Source organism: Telmatherina bonti (genome assembly GCF_933228915.1).
Source record: "Telmatherina bonti genome assembly, chromosome: 9".
NCBI lineage: Eukaryota > Metazoa > Chordata > Actinopteri > Atheriniformes > Telmatherinidae > Telmatherina > Telmatherina bonti.
In genome coordinates, this window is record NC_136627.1 from 30,061,681 (window position 1) to 30,081,995 (window position 20,315).

Consider the following 20,315-nt stretch of genomic DNA (forward strand, 5'->3'; position numbering starts at 1 on the left):
GCTTCCCCCTCCTGAGCCGCCGGATGGTGGACCAGAATCTCCTCGAAGCCATCCGGAAGTCTTTCTCCATGGCCTCGCCGAACTCCTCCCATATATATATATATATATATATATATATATATATATATATATATATATATATATATATATATATATATATATATATATATATATATATATATATATATATATATATATATGTATGTATGTATATGTATATGTATATGTATGTATGTATGTATGTATGTATGTATGTATATATATATATATATATATATATATATATATATATATATGTATATATATATATATATATATATGTATATATATATATATGTATGTATGTATGTATATATATGTACGTATATATATATATATATATATATATATATATATATATATATATATATATATATGTATGTATGTATGTATGTATGTATGTATGTATATATATGTATGTATATGTTTGGATGAGTGCCACACTTTAAATGCCATTTTTTATAATTTCTTTTTTTTTTAATTTTTTTTTTATTTTATTTAGACTATTGAGTGCTTCTTTGAAGTGGCATTGAAAAAACAAGGACCTGGACACAGTATTTATGTATTAAACCACTATAGCGCAGGGGTGATAATGAATGGGACACGAACTGAGATGCGTCAACAGAGCCTTCCAAAGGTACATTTAAATTACATTTGGATTATAGGTAGCAAATGGTTTACCGTGATGTATTGTTTATAGGCTAATGTCAGATGCTATATTATAGGTCAACTTTGAGGAATACACTTCAGTTATTAGTTTTCTAAACATCAACAACAACCACTGGAAGTTTCTGGTCAGTATTGTTACATAAATTGTAAAGATCATTGATCCAAGCATTTAAGGCAATTTTTTGTTAAGCTTAACATTTTTTCACAGTTTCTGCATGCACCAACCAGCCAGGTATTTGTTGTGGATCCTACCGGACAAAATGAAAAACTTGATTCAGATCATGCTGCAACCAGATTCAGGTAAAATTAAATATCTCTATGGTGTGGTGTAAATGAGTTTCATTAGTTTTTTAAGTAATACACCCATACATCATTTGTACTAACTGCTATGTCAATAACATGCAACACCAACACAATGGTCATTGTTTACAATGACAAGCTCAACATAAAAACATATAATTTATTAGGCAACATTATGTAAAAGGAAAGATTTCAAGTCAGAAAATCAACAACATGTATACAATTGTAGTTAAGGTTTAGATTTTATTTTGTATATATTTTCACATAGCAATTCTAATTAATACAGATGGTTGTACAAGCACACTATGTGACAGCTTACCATCACTTGTGTGTGAATAGGTGAAAGAATGCAAAATTGTTAACTATTTGGATAAAAGTGCTATACAAGTGTGTTCCATGTACTTTTTACCATTACGCTCATACAAACAAAAACTAATTTGTGAAAAACATATCTTGTTTATGAGGGAATACTTCAAGATGCGAAGAACCTGCCACAGCAAAAGTGACTGGGTGGATAAAAAGTGGATAGGTGGGGTCATTAACCATACCATACAACAGGACACATTCAGCTGTGGTGTATTGGTGATGCAGGTGAGTTCATACAGTAAGATGTTTATTGCATGTATAAAAATAGTCAGGAAACACATGCTCTTTCACTTCAGTCCATAATACATTTTTAATGAAAATCACAATATGTTTTGTATGTCTGAGCAGATGGCCATGAAGGTCGTGGAACACCACCCCCATATCCCCAAAGACATTAACATTGACACATCAAAACAATCAATGTCAGCCAAGCGGCAGGAGATGGCAGCTGATATTCTGGAAAGCTCAGGTGTGTAGATAAAAGAAAAAGTAAAATAGGATATTAAAATCAATGTAATTACACTGCAACCTTTGCAGTGAAAGATAATATACAGGCTTTTTGTTGCAGTTTTTGATGAAGACAGAGATTGTTCAATGTGTGCAACAGACAAGCCCCCTGGAGGTGGCTCAAAGACAATGTGGGTTAGTTATTTTGTTTTATACAACAAGGTGATTATCACCACATCTCTTTCTAAAATAGTTGTGTATATATAATGCAATGCACATTGATCTAAATAACGCTAGACATGAACAGTATTTTGTATGTATTTTTTTTAATATGTCGACAGTTGGCAGTTAGTAAAACTGTCTGCAAGGTTTAATCTGACCTTGATCTTCAATGAACAATGCAAATCCTGCATTATCAGAGAATAGCTAAGATTTTGGATGATATTAGATTATCAGGACTGGGCCAAGTTAGTGTATGAGTAAGACTTTGTTATTCTTATTGTTTGTCAATTACCTTATAGATCCAGTGTGACTCATGCAAAAGATGGTTCCACCAACTGTGCCTTGGGATGACCACAACACTCCTCAAAAAGTTAAAGAAAGGCATTTGGAGGTGTTGTCTCTGTTGCTGATGACGTGTAAGTCTCAAAAATATATTTTATTTTAAAAGAAAAATTTGAGATTGTATTTTGCTTTTCACAACTGACACATATACTTGAAATGGTCCATATGAAAATCTGAAATGTTGATCAATCCTTTTTCCTCAGAAAACCAAAGGAGTTGCAAAGCATGTGATGTTCTTGTTCCTCTTTTTGTTGTTCCATATGCTGTTTGCTGTTTTTTTTTTTTTTTTTTTTTTGTTTTTTTTTTTTATAATTTGTTGTTTTTTTCATACGGTTGTATTTTGGTTTGTATGTTCGGAAATGCATGTACATGCTCATCAATAAAAAACTTAAACAATTTTTTTTTTTATAAAAAGCTATTCTCTTGTTCAATATAAAAATTCATATGATGACATAAGATGATAATGGAAAAAGTAATGGCTGTGCAACATGTGGAAGAACTGGATGAGCAATTAGGCAGTGTTTTGAGGTGTTTAGGCCACATGACTAAAAAGCTATTGAACTTTGAAATCTTAAAAAATTCATATAAAATACCACAGGATGAAAACAAGGAAAATAAAGGCTGTGCAACATGTGGCAGGACTAGCTGAACCATTAGGCAGTGTTTGAAGTGTGTAGGTCACATGACTAAAAAGCTATTGAACTTTGAAATCTTAAAAAATTCATATAAAATAACACGAGGTGAAAATGGAGAAAATAAAGGCTGTGCAACATGTGGCAGGACTAGCTGAACCATTAGGCAGTGTTTGAAGTGTGTAGGTCACATGACTAAAAAGCTATTGAACTTTGAAATCTTAAAAAATTCATATAAAATAACCCGAGGTGAAAATGGAGAAAATAAAGGCTGTGCAACATGTGGCAGGACTAGCTGAACCATTAGGCAGTGTTTGAAGTGTGTAGGTCACATGACTAAAAAGCTATTGAACTTTGAAATCTTAAAAAATTCATATAAAATACCACAGGATGAAAACAAAGAAAATAAAGGCTGTGCAACATGTGGCAGGACTAGCTGAATCATTAGGCAGTGTTTGAAGTGTGTAGGTCACATGACTAAAAAGCTATTGAACTTTGAAATCTTAAAAAATTCATATAAAATCCCACAAGATGAAAATGAGGAAAATAAAAGGCTGTGCAATGTGTGGCAGGACTGGACTAGTAATTAGGCAGTGATTTTAGGTGTGTAAGTCATGTGAGTAAAAACCTATTGATGTTTGAATTGATTAAAAATTCATATAAAATAGGACTAGATGAAAATGGAGAAAATAAAGGCAGTGTAGCACTCACAGATAAATCGTAAACTGTTTAAAATTGTTTTGACATTCATAGCCCCAGTGGTTGCGGAGATAGTTATGTTTAAATTCTGCCATGGTTAATTTGTTGACGGTCCCTAACTATCCGCCGGTGGTGAAGACCGCTGCGGTGAAATTTGCTGTCACAACCCCACGACAAAGCAGCTTAGGGTCGGCAATTCATTACGAGGAGACTGGGTGTTCAAATATAGATGGAAGGTATGAAGTTAAGAAGACCGTTTCATCGTGCATCTTAACCCCACGACGAGGTCGGGAGACTGGGTGTCCGAATATCTGTTGAATATCAAACATCAAACTAACTTTACCTCGGTCACTAAACCGGTAGTGACGAACTCGCATTTGGCCACAACTCTTCTGCCACCAAAAGTAAAACAAAGCGCTAAATTACGAGAATGAATTTGCTTCTCTAATGAAACTACATCGCATTAAAGGTGACGAAGGATCCTCCTCCGATTGGCTGAACTGGTACGTATATTTATTTACTTGTAACGTGTATGACCCGCCTGCATACGTGCCCAGAGTGCGTACCTGTTGCCAGACTTGCATCATTGTTGGCTTATCGTTTCAGGGACGGTTCGTCCCACTAAATTCTTTTTAGGAATTTGTAAAAAATAAATGAACAAATCCAGCAAACATAACTTCATGTATCATATCATCATATATTATGGCCTACACTATAGTGATCTATCTCAGTTGTTAACAATACAAAGCAACATCAGACTGTCATGTGTCTGCATATCTCCCACATGCTTATTAGTATAATAAAGTGCAAATCAAAACACTAATAAAACAGCTTTTAAATATGCAAAGATATTTTCAGTGGAAAAAATGTCCTTTACATGAAACACATCAGTTTTAACTGGTGTTTACTCTGATGCTGTGCACATTTGGCAACGGGAAACGGATTATAAATGATAACGTAGGGAATGTAATGCTGTAAAGAAGATGCTCAGACACAGAGATGCAGCAAAATTGTTATAGAAACATTTTATTGAATCCTTTATTGAATCTCCCCCTGCTTGTAGCAGTCCATCTTCCTCATGGCGCTCCTCAGGCAGCCTGTCTGAATCCACCTGCAAGCTCGCTTCAACTGCTGCCTGTCAGAAGCCAGGTGTGTGTGGAGAGGTCATCAAGGATCCTAAAGACCAGGTGGTGGTCCGTCTTCCTAAAGGCTCTGGAAGGATGTGAAGTACGTCCACCGTCCCCCACAACATCTGCATGAGCAGCGGTGACCTTCTGGAGCCAGATGATGATGAAGATGTCAGGTGGGCAGCTGGGAAACAACCAGCAGGAGAACCAGCAACATCTCCAGGAACCGTCTGTGAGGCTGATGAGAGGCAGAGGATGGCAATGATGTGTTACTCCCCAGATCACGATTGCATTTATATCTAAACAATAAATAATTTGGCGAATGGAGAACAAATTGTGTGTCTCTATATAATGAAGATCTACAATGAACTTCTCTTTACATTTTTCTAATATAATTATATATTTTGTAATGATTAATTTATTACCATACACAAAACACACAAAACATTTAGTAAATATTACATGACACCAACTACAACGTAAACTAAGCACACACACACACACACACACACACACACACACACACACACACACACACTCGATCGATTTTCAATCAGGGACAGACGAGGTGGAGCCATGTAGAAAGTTACAACACCTCACACTTTGCACTCTAATAATCATACCAACTAAATTCACTACTATGTTTATTTTATATCTATATTTTCTCGTTCAGTCTTAGCAGTTCAGATCTGACGATACGATGCAGATTTATGGCATCAGTGGTAACCATAGTAACGGACCGCTCTCTAAAAACTGGCGCTATATCGGTATTAATAGTTTACGTTATAAACACCACAATGCTTTATCTGGACGTTCAACAAGGATGAATGAACATACAGAACCTATAACATTCATCATTTATAACACATATAACCTGTATACGTCCACTACAGCGGATAAAAACTGCTAACAGTGTGCTAACCTACGGTTCTAACTACCCATCTGACAAATGGTCAGATCCATAACTGTCGTCAGGGATAGATTAGCAGGTTGCAGTATACATCACAATCATAACGGAATAATTTAATACTTACATTTATACAAATGAATCTCCGTCTGGACCGGCGTTAAACTCCGACACTATTTACCTGGTAAACTGATGGAAAGTCCATCCTCTTCCGCTACGTCAGCAAAATGGCATCGATTTAGTGCGCAAAGTGTCCATCGTTCCACACTGCATTTATGGGCGGGGTTAGGGCAGCATCCGAGTACTTTCAGTGCACTGAGTTTTTGGCACAAAAGTCAGTGTAAACGCACTACACACTGAAATATAGTACGCGAAGTAGTGTTAGTGCGCTGATTGAGACACAGCCACAGCCTTCCGTTTCGACGAGACGAACATCAGCCTGAAATCAGCTCGATGTAAATTAGTTCTCTGAAAGAGATGCTGGATTCTTCATTCAAACAGCGCTCTGCCATTAGCTAGCTGCTGATTGGACGGATTACAAGGCATCATGTCCAGTAACTGGTTAAAAGTCGTGGAGAAAAACAAGGGGGGAAAATGGATGAGAGCTTCACCGGAAGTCAAAAGCATTCTCCATTCATGGTGCATTTTCCTGTTTCTCTTTAACCCTTTGCCTAGATTCACACTTACAATAACACATTAATTTAATTTAATTTAATTTAATTTAATTTAATTTAATTTAATTTAATTTAATTTAATTTAATTTAATTTAATTTAATTTAGTTTAAATAAGAATTTAAAAGCTGTTTTGGTACTTATTAATACTATAAATGATGACACCAAAACAGAAACTATTTTAACATTTATTTTAAAATGTGGATGTTGTGAAAAAACTTGATGTAAGATGTTTCTTTATTTGCTTTTTCTGAATATCTCTCTCTCTCTCTCTCTCTCTCTCTCTCTCTCTCTCACACACACACACACACACACATGGATGAGTCTTTCTGAAATGTTATTTAGATTTCAGCAGATGTGATGACTTCAACATACACAGTGACTTTACAAACAAAATAGTGAAAATACTCTGATTTTATTGAAATTCTGTTGATTATTCTCAAAAATGAAGAAACATTTACAGACCAGAGACTTAAAAAAATCATCACGTCTTACAAAACATCGTCAGTATACAAGGAAATAAATATATCAACAGACTTCCTCATAGGAAGAGATACGTCTTTCAGGGTGCAACTATGAAAACACAATGTTTAAGACTCCCCATCTCTGCACTACAGAATTTGTATTTTTCTTTGGTAATCAACCTGAGATGTATTTTTTATTTTTTTTACTTATGACAAATAAATGTGAAGATGTCACACAGTGAATACTCATTTCTTTTTCCTGTTGAGCAGTTACAATAAGATCAGCACACAGGGTGGGCATACATCTTAAGTGCCTTTTAGTTAGAAAACTCATCAGGAGCAGGAAGGCCTGTGGGGTATCCGGCAGCAATCCGATTAACTCATGTAACCTTTGACATGTAGGTGACGACATCGCCACAAGAAGCCCATGATTACGAGGTTTAATAACATATAAGAATCTGCAGTCAAAAACATAGTTTTTGATTACGCATGAATGGTTTGTGTTGTTCATTTCCACTGTACTGGTCATGGTATTTAGACTGTAATGAAGTCAGTTTTGACAATGCCCCGGTGCCCCCACAACTGGGGTTACACATCATGTATTCCTTTCTCACTTAGCTGTGATGATTTCATGTATTTTTTCAGGAATAAAATTGATACTATTAGAGATCAAATTCACAATACGCTTCCTTCTACCTATAATGTTGAGCCTGTTGTGGTCTCTGATAAATCCTTAGAACCAGGATCTGACTTGTGTCTAAATAGTTTCTGTCCTGTCCAATCCTCTGAATTAACTAAAATAATAGCTTCATCTAAACCATCCACCTGTATCTTAGACCCTCTCCCAACGAGCCTCTTTAAGGACATTTTCCCTTTAATTGATACATCTCTATTAAATCTTATCAATATGTCTTTAGTGACAGGATATGTACCACAATCATTTAAAACTGCTGTAATCAAGCCTTTACTTAAAAAGCAATCTCTGGATCCAGAGGTGATAGCAAATTATAGACCGATATCAAATCTCCCGTTTATGTCCAAAATTCTGGAGAAAATAGTTTCAGCTCAGCTACATGCCCACCTAAGCAGAAATAATTTATGCGAATAGTTTCAATCAGGATTTAGAGCTCATCATAGCACTGAGACGGCATTGGTGAAAGTTACTAATGGCCTTCTTATGGCCTCAGACAAAGGACTTCTGTCCGTACTTATCTTGCTTGATCTTAGTGCTGCATTTGATACAGTCGATCATAACATTCTGTTACAAAGACTAGAACAGGTGGTCGGAATTACAGGTACAGCGTTAAGCTGGTTTAAATCATATTTATCTGATAGACTTCAGTTCGTTCATGTAAATGACAAGTCCTCCTCACAAACTACAGTAAGTCATGGAGTTCCTCAAGGTTCTGTACTTGGACCAGTACTCTTCACACTATATATGCTCCCTTTAGGCAAAATTATTAGACAGCATGGAATAAACTTTCATTGTTATGCAGATGATACTCAGATATACTTATCCTTTAAACCAGATGAAACAAATCAGCCCAATAGGCTACAAAATTGTCTCATAGACATAAAGACTTGGATGTCTAGAAATTTTCTCCTCTTAAACTCAGGTAAGACTGAAGTAATTCTCGTTGGATCTGAAAAACTCAGAGCTAAATTTTCCAGTTTTGTAATGAACCTGGATGGCATTACTTTAGCTTCCAGTGCTACAGTGAGAAACCTTGGAGTAATATTTGACTCGGACCTGTCCTTTGGCCCACATATTAAGCAGGTTACTAAAACAGCCTTCTTTCATTTACGTAATATAGCCAAAATTAGGGACATTCTGTCTCAGAGTGATGCAGAAAAACTGGTTCACGCTTTTGTTACTTCGAGACTAGATTACTGTAACTCTATTACTGGGCTGTCCTAAATATGCCCTGAAAAGCCTTCAGCTGATCCAGAATTCTGCAGCCAGAGTCCTGACCAGAACCAGCAGGAGAGATCATATTTCTCCAGTTTTAGCCTCTCTTCATTGGCTGCCTGTTAAATCTAGAATAGAATTTAAAATCCTTCTCCTTATATATAAAGCCCTCCACAACCAGGCACCACTATATATCAAAGACCTCATAGTTCCTTATATACCAAGCAGAGTATTTCGTTCGCAGACTGCAGGCTTACTTGTGGTTCCTAGAGTCTCAAAGAGCCGAACAGGAGGCAGAGACTTTGGTTATCAGGCCCCTCTCTTATGGAATAAGCTCCCAGTTAGTGTTAGGGAAGCAGACACCCTCCCCACCTTTAAGACTAGGCTGAAGACTTATCTTTTTGATAAGTCCTATAGCTAGGGATGGTTAGCATCCCTTAATTATGCTGCTATAGGTTTAGACTGCTGAAGGACATTTCCTGATACACTGAGCTTCTTTCTTTTTCTCTTTATCTCTCTCTTTTATTCCCCCCCCCCCATAACAGTGTTGCATCATTAACATGTATGTCTCCTGTCTCAGCAGGTCTCCCTGGCCGGGAGTAGCAGTTCCTGTTGTCTGTTGTCTTTCTGTCCTCTTCCCCCCACACAGCAGAGGCAGATGGCTGCCTGTCCTTGAGCCGGGTTCTGCCGGAGGTTTCCTTCCTGTTAAAGGGGAGTTTTTTTCCTTCCCACTGTCGCCAGTGTGCTTGCTCAGGATGGGAGATTGAGTTGGACTCAACTCAATCTGTTGGTTTCCTTATATAGGCTATTATGAATTGGCTTTCATTATGTTTTCTCCTCTGTCTGTAAAGCGTCTTGAGATGGCATTGCCGTGATTTGACGCTATATAAATAAAGTTGAATTGAATAGAATTGAATTGAATCACACTTTATTAACATTTCTTGGATACATAGTATTCTTACCAGAGCACAATATGAGTATATGGAGAAAGTCATTTTCATGTAATTGTTAAAAAATGTAATTTGTATCAGATAATTGACATATATCATATCTCGAATACTGACACGCCTAACACATGACACTTTAAGATCTGTGTACTAAATATCATGGATGCTAATTTCACCACACATTAAAAAATGTCCCAAATATGCTGTATAACTGGCCATGTACAGTCATCCACAAATGCATTCATATCCTTTTATTAAAGAAAAAGGCTGAATTAACAACAGTCACTCAAAAAACTAGAATTTTTTTTTAATTTAAATGAATTGAAGAAAAACAACAACAACAACAACAACAACAACAAAAACAACAAAAACAAACAAAGCAGTCCTGGATGATTTAGATCACTTCTCTGATAAACAGTGGGACAACAGGAGCAGACGTCTGATTAAGAGGTAGAGAAAACCATCTACTGTAGTGGAAACATCAAAAGGATTGTTTAACAAAAATATTAGTTTGAGTGATGACATATAAACCGGTAACATGTATTATTTTATCATATTTGTTTGCTTTTAAAAATATTTCTGTTGAACTAGAATACTGTAATGATTTCCATATTTTTTTATTTATTATTTAGTCAATTTTAAGCTTACTTCACAGGCAACTGTTTTTTCCTTTTTAATGGGAGGGTATTAATAAATTTGAGGATGACTGTATGAAGAGAAAATAGGAACTTTTTGATTTTGAACCACAAACCATGATGAAATGGCTACATGTCACTGCTGGAATTGAGTCACATGCTAACATTAACATCATTCCACACATACATAAAGAATTTGGTATTTGACATTGAGCAGGATGATATATATTCTTGCCCACAGCCACTCACTCTTTATTCAGCTATCTGAAACATTCCATACCTTCTATTTTCCTCCAGGCAATCGCACTTTCTTAGCTGTCATAACTCTCTGCAATCTTACACCTGTCTGTAGACCTGCTCGCATTTCCTTTTAGCCTTACCACAGTTATACCAGCCACATTTAGTTAAGCCATGCCAGATTGGCTTTTATTCTGGTGTTTACCAGCAACTAGTCCATATTCTGTTATTCTTTGTCTGATCCTTTGTACATAGTTTCACTTTGTTTCATAAACCATTCAATGTGAAATAAAAAAAAGCTACATGCTGCCCGAATACATTCAAGTGATTGATATTTTTTTTTCCTTTTAATATGTTGCAGACAGTTATTCTTATAACCCATTTTCATCAATAAATATCTCCTCATATGACTCATGTATACCTACAGACTAAGATAGACATATATGGTTAGATAACCTTTAATGATATAAGAAATAAAAACCCAACTACTCACACATAATTAAGTAATTAATGTTTTTTCTATATGTGGATTCCTGCAAAGTTTTTGCAACTGAACTAAGTGTGAAAATAGGATTGTTTACACAACCAGCTTGTTTTGTAAGTGATCTGATTGCTTTACCCATATGTCATAGTCCTAATTCAAAGGTCTAAATACACTTGGGAAAATTGGAAGTGCAAATAAATAATTTGATGAAACTCGACAGGTTCAGCCGCTTTTTTGTTCTGCAGTACCATCCCAGGAGTAAAATAAGCTAGAAAAGATGGATTTGGCTGCCGGTTGGCTTGGTGTTGAGTACTATAGGTTACTCAATTTATTTTTATAGGGTAAGATATCAGAGAGGTTTCTACAATCAGTTTAGTATAGGGCCTCAGCTCAGAAGAATTGTGTGTGACAGAGATGAAATGAGTGAAAATAGCCCTAATGAGATCAGTGAGACTGGGGATGCGGTGTCTCTGGGGAATAACCAAGTATAAAAATAGTCCTGCTAAGTCCAAGCAGTTGTCAAAATGGAGTTAGTTACTTTAGCAACACTGAAACAAAGATACTGCTTTCATAATGCATAAATAAAGTAAACCTCGGCAATAATATAAGAGTTCAGTATATATATATACACACACACTGGTTTGTAGTGTTAAAAAAGACAGTGTACAGATGTAAGATAGGATGATTTGGAGAGTTTGTTTGGCTGTAGATTTAAGCTCAGACTGAACACACAGATGGTCCATCTTGCAGCTCCTCATTATCCCAGCATCAGGTCGACTTGATGTCACCTCTCAAAGCTCAAGTCGCCTTACATGATGCATATCTCTGTTAACAGGGTTATAACAACAGTGGTGTCACTGACACCCGTGAAATATGAGTCCTTCAGTGTTTGGTTTGTGCTTGTTGTGTACTGATGACAAGACAGGGCTCTAAGCTACGGAGACTGTGAACAGCAAGCAAAACAGAACACATTTAGCTCACCATTGCATATAACTTTATTTTTATTCCTTTTATTCCTTTCTTCTAGACATAGTTTCATTTATACAGCTTGCAAAATGCATAGTTAGCTGTCATCGCATTCACTACAAATCAAAACACAGTAAGGTTTGAACACTAATGGACACAAAGAAGGAAAAAAGAAGAAAAGAATACCTTTCAGTCTTGTAGTGTCAGCACCCAGTGGTGAGAAAATCTTAAATGAATGAACAACTTAAAGTCATCCTTTGTTTTTCTGACATATATAAATGGTGCATAAAGGAGAGCTGAACTGCAATATTTCACCCTGAGTCCCATCTGCACTACATATAAGTGCTCAACAATAAATCTTCTGCACATCAGGTGTGTGATTACAATCTTGAGTTCTTTACAGACTGACACTTCTATCTACCAGGAGCGATTGGTCATTTACAATAAATTTGATATAAATGTGATATGACAGAATATCATCAAACTCCCCCTTGCTTCCAAAATAAGCTTGAAGGTTTGGGTATGATCCAATTCCCTCTGTACTATCGCTGCTGTCAGAAAATTCTATTCCCCTTCTTTTTCATTTTCTCTTGTAACTAGAAGCTGTCAAAGCCCAGGGGCTTTGCCTTGCAGTTTGCTTGCCTATATTTATAATTGGACCCTGTCAATAGCGTCCAGTGCAAATTCAAGTGCAACGTTTGTTGTGGCAGCTACTGTGTACTGATTTCAGCACATGCCAACTGTGAGATGGTTTGTCTGTCATTAATGTAGAACTAAAGGAAGGTGCAGACACAATGGTTGCACCCGCATGGTTATGGATGGAATGAAAATCATCTACAGGGGATCAAAGGAAACTGAGCATAGCCAAAGTTAAATTCTTCCAGGCGGTATAAGGCTCCAGGGGTGCTGTGCATTTATAGGGGAGCGTATGTATATGTGTGCATACACAAAGGCTGTGAGGTTGGTCAAACATTCATAATAGCTGTATCTGTGATACAAAGATTTGTACAGAAAACATTGTTTTTTCCCCTTCTCCTTATTTTATAACATCTTTTATTGTAACACAATACATGAAAAAAAGGGAATGAGGATTTTTGCATAGCTTCATCTGTCTGCTCACCAGGAGCTCCCTTTTAAACATATTTTAATCTGTTCTTTATGTGCACTACTTAGCTAAGTTTAAGTGTTTTTAGTGTCCCAGTCAAATTCACAGCTGATAAAATGCAGTCATTTTGACTTATCCAGTTGCATTGACAAGTACCTCTGTGTGTGTTCTTTTAATCAACACCAGTTCTGCACATACAATAAGTGGTGCAGAAAGAGGTTGGATCATGACTGAGCTTGTCGAGAGTCAGAGGAGAATGCTCTGCTTGGAAAGGTGTTTTACACCTTGAGGTCATAAAGAAACAGGACTGCACGAGTCCAATACATATAAACTTTCATTTGTTTAGGAGCACATTGTGAACGTTGTTAAGCATATTAAAATGAGATGCAGCGTTCTCAACACGTTTTTGGCTAAACAGAATGCCTGTGGGGATACATTTTTTGAGGCGCTACCTTTACACCAACACAAACATCAACAGTTCCTGACAATGTTCACTTTCTGTCATTTAATCTCAAACATTTAGCTCAGTTCTAGTACTTCACATGCTGTTTGGGGCCTGTTAACATGGGGGAAATAAAGATGGACAGATAAATAGATAAACAAAAGAGACATAAAGGGGAAAGAGTTAAAAAAAAAAAATTCTGTGGTAATTTATAAAGTTCAGGCTCCCAAAAGTATACACCAGGAGAGGGAGACAAAGATCTCCAAACACAGGAGATCATATGTGTTTGCAGAACTTTGCTTCTGTTTGCTCTCCTTTGTCTTTTAGGAAGGTTGAAGGAACAGTCTAGGTATTTTTAAACATCTTGGAAACTGCCTGATTTGCTTGAGGAATAAATAATGTACACAGTTCCAGCAACACTGCAGGCTGTAGATGAAATAATTGCTGTATTTTACTCTAATATCCCCTTATTCATAATGTTTTTCCCTTAGTCAACCTTGTAAAAATCTATCCTAGCAGACATTTTTTTCTTTCCCTGCACAGAATGACACAAGCCACGTCCATTTAAAACCTGACAAATGCATTCCATCGGATATATTGACCAATTGTCTGATAGGAGGGCGTGACTTTCCTTACTCCAGCAAAGCAGGAGTAAGAAGTTGAGCTGAACAGTGCACAACTGCCGTGTGAGGATGGTGCACCTTCGTGCTCGTAGGTGACGTTAACCAGTGGCGAGCTTATATTCCTGCAACTTTAACCGAGGTACGCAGTTTATAAGAGTGCATGTACAAAGTTCACCGCGTCTCCGCTTCGGTTCCGCTCTCCAAATGGCTTTGATTCTTTCCCCGCATCTCCACGGGACCGCCGCTGCCTTGCTTCTGCTTGCAGTGATTCTGACAGGTGATGCAGTTGCACAGGTTTTTGACAGCTATGGATTATCATACGCCTTGAGGTCCGAGCTTTCAGAAGACACCATACTGGTTGCTAATAATGGGATCCGTGTGCCTTTTGGGAGATCAGTTTTCATTGATCCCGTTAACGATTTGGTCATCCAAGTTCAACCCGGTGACAGATGCAGCATTACAGTTTTGGATAATGATCCCTTGTCTCAAAGACCTGGACGACTGTCTCCGAAAAAGTTCTCATGTGAATTTGGCCCCAACGACGTGAAGTATTCTCACTTTGGCTCCAGGAGTCCTCCGAGGGACCGAGTGAGGTTACAGCTCAGGTATGACACCCAAACGGATACAATTATCATCCCATTCATGATGGAAGTGGAAGTTGTGTTTACCCAGCTGGAAGTGCTCACCAAAAATATGCCACTTACTGTTGATAGACTGCTCGGCACAAGTAATCCCATCGATGGAAGAATTTTAGAATTTACCTTTGATAGAAGTGCCCAGCAGTGCAAAATAGCATCACTCTCCAGTAGTCACGTGCTTCCTAGATATGGGAAACTTGTGGACGAAGACAGCCTTGGAACAATGCTGGAATGTGATGAGTTTATTAAAATGAACACACGATATCAGCACACTTTTTCTTTGAAGTCTCCAAACAGAGATTACATTCCTATGCTTGTTGAATTGCATGATAAAGAAGGAAATTTGCTCAAGCAGGAGTTTTTCCAGATTTTGGTGAGAATAAAAGATGGAGAGGACAATACTGCCCCTAAGCCCAGCTTTACTGCTATGATGATGATGGAAGTAGACCAGTTTGTAATGACAGCAATAACAATGGACATGTTGGCTGCAGAAGATGTGGAGTCTAATCCTGACGAATTAATTTTCAACATCACATCCCCTCTGTCCTTTGAGGAGGGCTACATAGTCAGCACAGATGACAGAAATTTACCAATAACCTCATTTTATCAAGGAGACCTCAAAGAATTGAAAATTGCATATAAACCCCCAGCTGTGGATTCAGACACTGACAGGATTTTCCAGATTGAGTTTGAGGTTGTGGACACAGAAGGAGCTGTGTCAGACCCCTTCGCTTTCATGATTGTTGTTAAGCCCATGAACACCTTGGCCCCTGTGGTCACAAGGAATACTGGACAGTTACTATATGAAGGCCAGTCTAGGCCTTTGTCTAGTTCACAGAATCTGGAAATCAGCGATGAGGACAATTTAGATAATGTCAAAATTACTGTTATTGATGGACTGAGGCATGGAGAGTTAACTGTTCTGGACTCAAGGAGGAAATTTTTCACCCCAGCCGACCTTGATGCTGGAGTAGTCATTTATCAGCATGATGGTAGCGATACGTATAGTGACAATATTATTTTCAAAATGACAGATGGCAGAAATGAGGTGGAGTTTCTCTTTCCCCTCACCGTTGTGCCAACAGATGATGAACCTCCCATAATCAATGCAAACACTGGTTTGGTTTTATTCAAAAACCAAATGACGCCAATCTCCTCACTGATGCTCAGTGCAGCTGATATCGACTCTGAAGATTCTACGATAAAATTCACATTAGAGCCTCCCTTTTCTACAGTGGGCCTGGTGATGCTGCGTCAGTCTGAGGCACCAGAGGACCCATCCACCTGGAAGTTTAATACGGAGGATGAAATGTATGAGAAAGTCGTGACTGAATGGTTGCAGCAGGATATTACTGATGGAAAACTGTTCTACAAGCACATAGGGCCCCACAGCACCAGTACAATCATGGATCAGTTTTTATTTAGAGTACAAGATGACAATGACCCACCAAATCAGTCAGGCCAGAGTTCATTCATCATCAAAATCCACCCTATTGACGACCTCCCTCCTGAACTGTACCCTGGCACAACCTTACAAATGACTGTACATGAGTATCAGCTCACTCACTTTCGAAAGAAATTCCTTCGGTACACTGACTTAGACTCAGAGGATCGGGACCTCAAATACACAATAATCCAACCACCAACAGACACAGATGAGAACAGCCCTGTTATACTGGGAGCTCTGGTACTAACTGAAAATCCAAACACAGAAGTCTCAACTTTCACTCAGGCACAAATTAATCACCATAAAATAGCTTACAGACCACCCGATCTAGAGCTTGGAATTACCACGCATGTTTTACAGTTTAAGTACACTGTGGAGGATGTGTCCAGAAATAGTGTAGAAGGAGTTTTCACTATATTTCTAAAGCCTGTGGACAACAAACCACCTCAAATTACAAACTCTGGCTTTACTGTGATGGAGCATGGAAGACATATCCTTACAAGGGCTGAGCTGGATACCTCAGACACAGACACAGACAGCTACAGGATTACCTTCACTGTTACACAACCTCCACTACATGGTCAGATCCAGTTTACATTCACTGACATGACAAAAGGAGATAGTTTCCGTCTGGAGGATATTGGAAATGGCATGATTTCATATGTCCACAATGGAGATGAATCAACAGTGGATTTGATACAAATAGACGTCAGTGATGGGGTGCACGTTGTTCCAATAACTATAAAGATTACAGTGAAGCCGATTGATGATGAGATTCCAACTATTAGTCTTCCAGCTGGCACAATAGGCTCCTACATAGATGTTTTGGAAAATGGAGCCACAGAAATCACAAGTAATGTCATCCAGGGAAGAGATGAAGACACTGATGACCTCCGTTTGACCTTTATTGTTGAGGACAAGCCATCATTTGGTCAAATCCTGGTGAAAGGAGTTCCATCAAGCACATTCACTCAAGCTGATATCATTAATGGCTTTGTGCTCTATGCTCATACCAGCGGGGAGATTGGCTTGAACACAAAGGAGGACTATTTCAATCTCACTTTGACAGATATGTCTGATGAGTGGACTGTAGGAGGAAATAAAATCACAGGTGTGAGAGTGCATGTAACAATTCTTCCCCTGGACAGCCAGGCTCCAGAGGTCTTTGTGGGGCCACAATTTACTGTTACTGAAGGAGAGAAGAATGTCATTCAGATTCTTCACATAAGCGCTGATGATGTTGACACCCCCAGTGACGACCTCCTTTGTACAATTATTGTACAGCCAACATCAGGTTATGTGGAAAATATCTCTCCTGCTCCAGGTTCAGAAAAATCCAGGTCCGGAACAGCTATTAGTGCTTTCACCATCAAGGACATCAGACAGAATCACATTTACTATGTTCAAAGCATTCACAAAGGAGTCGAGCCAGTGGAGGACAGGTTTACCTTCAGATGCTCTGATGGCATCAATTTCTCTGAAAGGCACTTTTTTCCCATCTCCATAATCCCCAGTAACGATGAAAAGCCGGAGATTTACATGAGAGAGTTTGTAGTTATGGAGGGCATGATCGTAGTCATTGATACTCCTATTTTGAATGGAGCTGATGCAGATCTCCCTTCTGATCAGCTCACATTCTTCATCACCAAACCCCCCAGGCATGGATTTATTCTCAATCAGCTCACCACTGGCACACTCCCTGTGTCTAACTTCACCTTGGATCAGATCAGGGAGGCCTCCAGTATTGTGTATGAGCATGACGACTCAGAAACCACAGAGGACAGCTTTGACATTCTTCTCACAGATGGAAGGTTCAGTGTAGAGAAAACTGTGATAGTTATGATTATCCCCGTGGATGATGAAACCCCGAGGATGGCCATCAATGATGGCCTTGAAATTGAGGTCGGTGATGTAAAGACAATTAACAGCAATGTTTTAAAAGCTACTGATGTGGATTCTGAGGACAGCACGCTAACTTATATAATTAAATATGGACCTGGTCAGGGATATTTGCAAAGAACGATGCAATTTGGGACATTTCAAAACATCACGGTTGGGATGAATTTTACACAGAGTGAAGTTGATCACGGTTTGATTGTGTACTTTCACAATGGACAAGAGGGAATTCGGGACCTTATTAAATTTGACGTGACAGATGGCATTAACCCTTTAATTGACAGATATTTTTATGTAACAATTGGTGGCATTGACATGGTTTTCCCTGATGTGATTAGCAAAGGGGTGTCCCTTAAAGAAGGGGGGAGAGTTACTTTGACAACTGACCTTCTCAGTACCAGTGACCTTAATAGCCCAGACGAACACTTGGTTTTCACAATCACCCGTGCTCCAATGAGAGGACACCTGGAATGCACAGACACTCCGGGGATGCCCATCTCCTCCTTTATGCAGCTTCAGCTGGCTGGTAGTAAAATATTTTACATTCACACTGCTGACGATGAGGTGAAAATGGACAGCTTTGAATTTGAAGTGACTGATGGCTACAACCCCGTCTTCCGCACTTTCCGCGTCTCCATTTCTGATGTGGACAACAAAAAGCCTGTCGTGACAATACACAGCCTGGTGGTCACTGAGGGAGAAAACAAACTCATCACGCCTTTTGAGCTAACAGCTGAAGACAGAGACACTGTTGACCGCTTTTTAAAATTCACCATTACTCAAATCCCACTTCACGGACGCCTGCTTTTAAATAACACCCGGCCGATCACCTCTTTTACAAAACAGGACCTTAATGAGAACTTGATCAGCTACAAACATGATGGCACAGAGAGTGCAGAGGACAGTTTCTCCTTCACTGTCACTGATGGCACACACACAGACTTCTATGTTTTCCCTGACACAGTGTTTGAGACTCGAAAGCCTCAAATGATGAAGATTTCTATTCTGTCTGTGGATAACGGGGCACCACAGATTGTAGTGAACAAAGGTGCCCCGACATTGCGGGTTTTAGAGGCAGGTCACCTGGGGTTTGTGATCACAAGCAAGACCCTAAAAGCAGAAGACAGAGACAGCCCTCGGGATTCTGTAATTTTTGGAATTACAGTGGCCCCAGAACATGGTTACCTGATAAACCTCAACAAAGGAAATGCGACTATCACCCGCTTCACACAAGGTAAGCGAGCTGCTCTTCAAACTATTTTGCAATCTTGTTCATTCTCCTGCAGATCCTTTATTGAAAGACACATTTTTATTCTCAGGTGTATTTCCTGTTAATCTTAGATTCACTTCAATTTTTCTTGTAATGCAATCTGTGATCCTCTTGTAATGCAAGAAATAATCCTCCCATAACGAATTTTGTTCAGGTTTCACTCAAGTCTGTGCCAGTTTAGAAGAAGAACTTTCCCTCAGTTTTACTAAATTTCTAAATTATTGCAGATTTCAGGCATGTAATGAAAGATAATATGAATATAGAATCATGGGCGACATGTTAGTCTGGCCCAAAGCAAATCCCTGGTTCTGTAAACAACATAGGATGGTGCCGAAGTAACATGTCAAACAGACCAAACAGACGGGGATTTTGGTAAACAGTAAATATCAGTGTTGCAGCATCAGTTTTCTGTCAGTGTCCATGTACTCCCTGCATTTCATTTACTGACTTACTGTGGAATCCTTTTCCCTGGAGACTCTTAAATATTTCAGGAGTCCTCACAAGAGTAAACAGATACAGACGCTCCCTACTTATAATTTGAATTTTAATAGACCAATCCATTTTAAACATGATTTATTGCCATCAAATATTTGAAAAAGTAAGGGTTTTAAGAGTCAGACAATCGTGCTATGAGAATGGTAGATGTTAGAATGATTGAGCCCTAACAGTCAAGCTATCGCTAATGCTCATTCTCATTCATGAATTCAATAGATACACACCCCCCTTTAGCAGACAGTTTAGGCTTTCAAAAGCCCCAGACACTATCAGGATACATATTTCAACACACAACCCTCGTCTGCATTATAAAGGAAGCTGTGAGAGTTATCTCT

The 20,315-nt window shown here is 38.3% G+C and overlaps 1 protein-coding gene across 1 annotated transcript in view; it reads left to right on the plus strand.

Annotated features, from left to right (window-relative positions):
* Nucleotides 1-14,438: 14,438 nt before the first annotated feature.
* The window catches only part of frem2b (FRAS1 related extracellular matrix 2b), a gene marked incomplete at its 5' end in the record, with an annotated part of 50,939 nt that continues 45,062 nt past the window's right edge, over nucleotides 14,439-20,315 (plus strand). Inside the window, one exon of the mRNA XM_079246985.1 lies at nucleotides 14,439-19,449. Within this exon, the coding sequence (XP_079103111.1) occupies nucleotides 14,439-19,449 (5,011 nt within the window). The remainder of the gene's footprint in view (nucleotides 19,450-20,315) is intronic.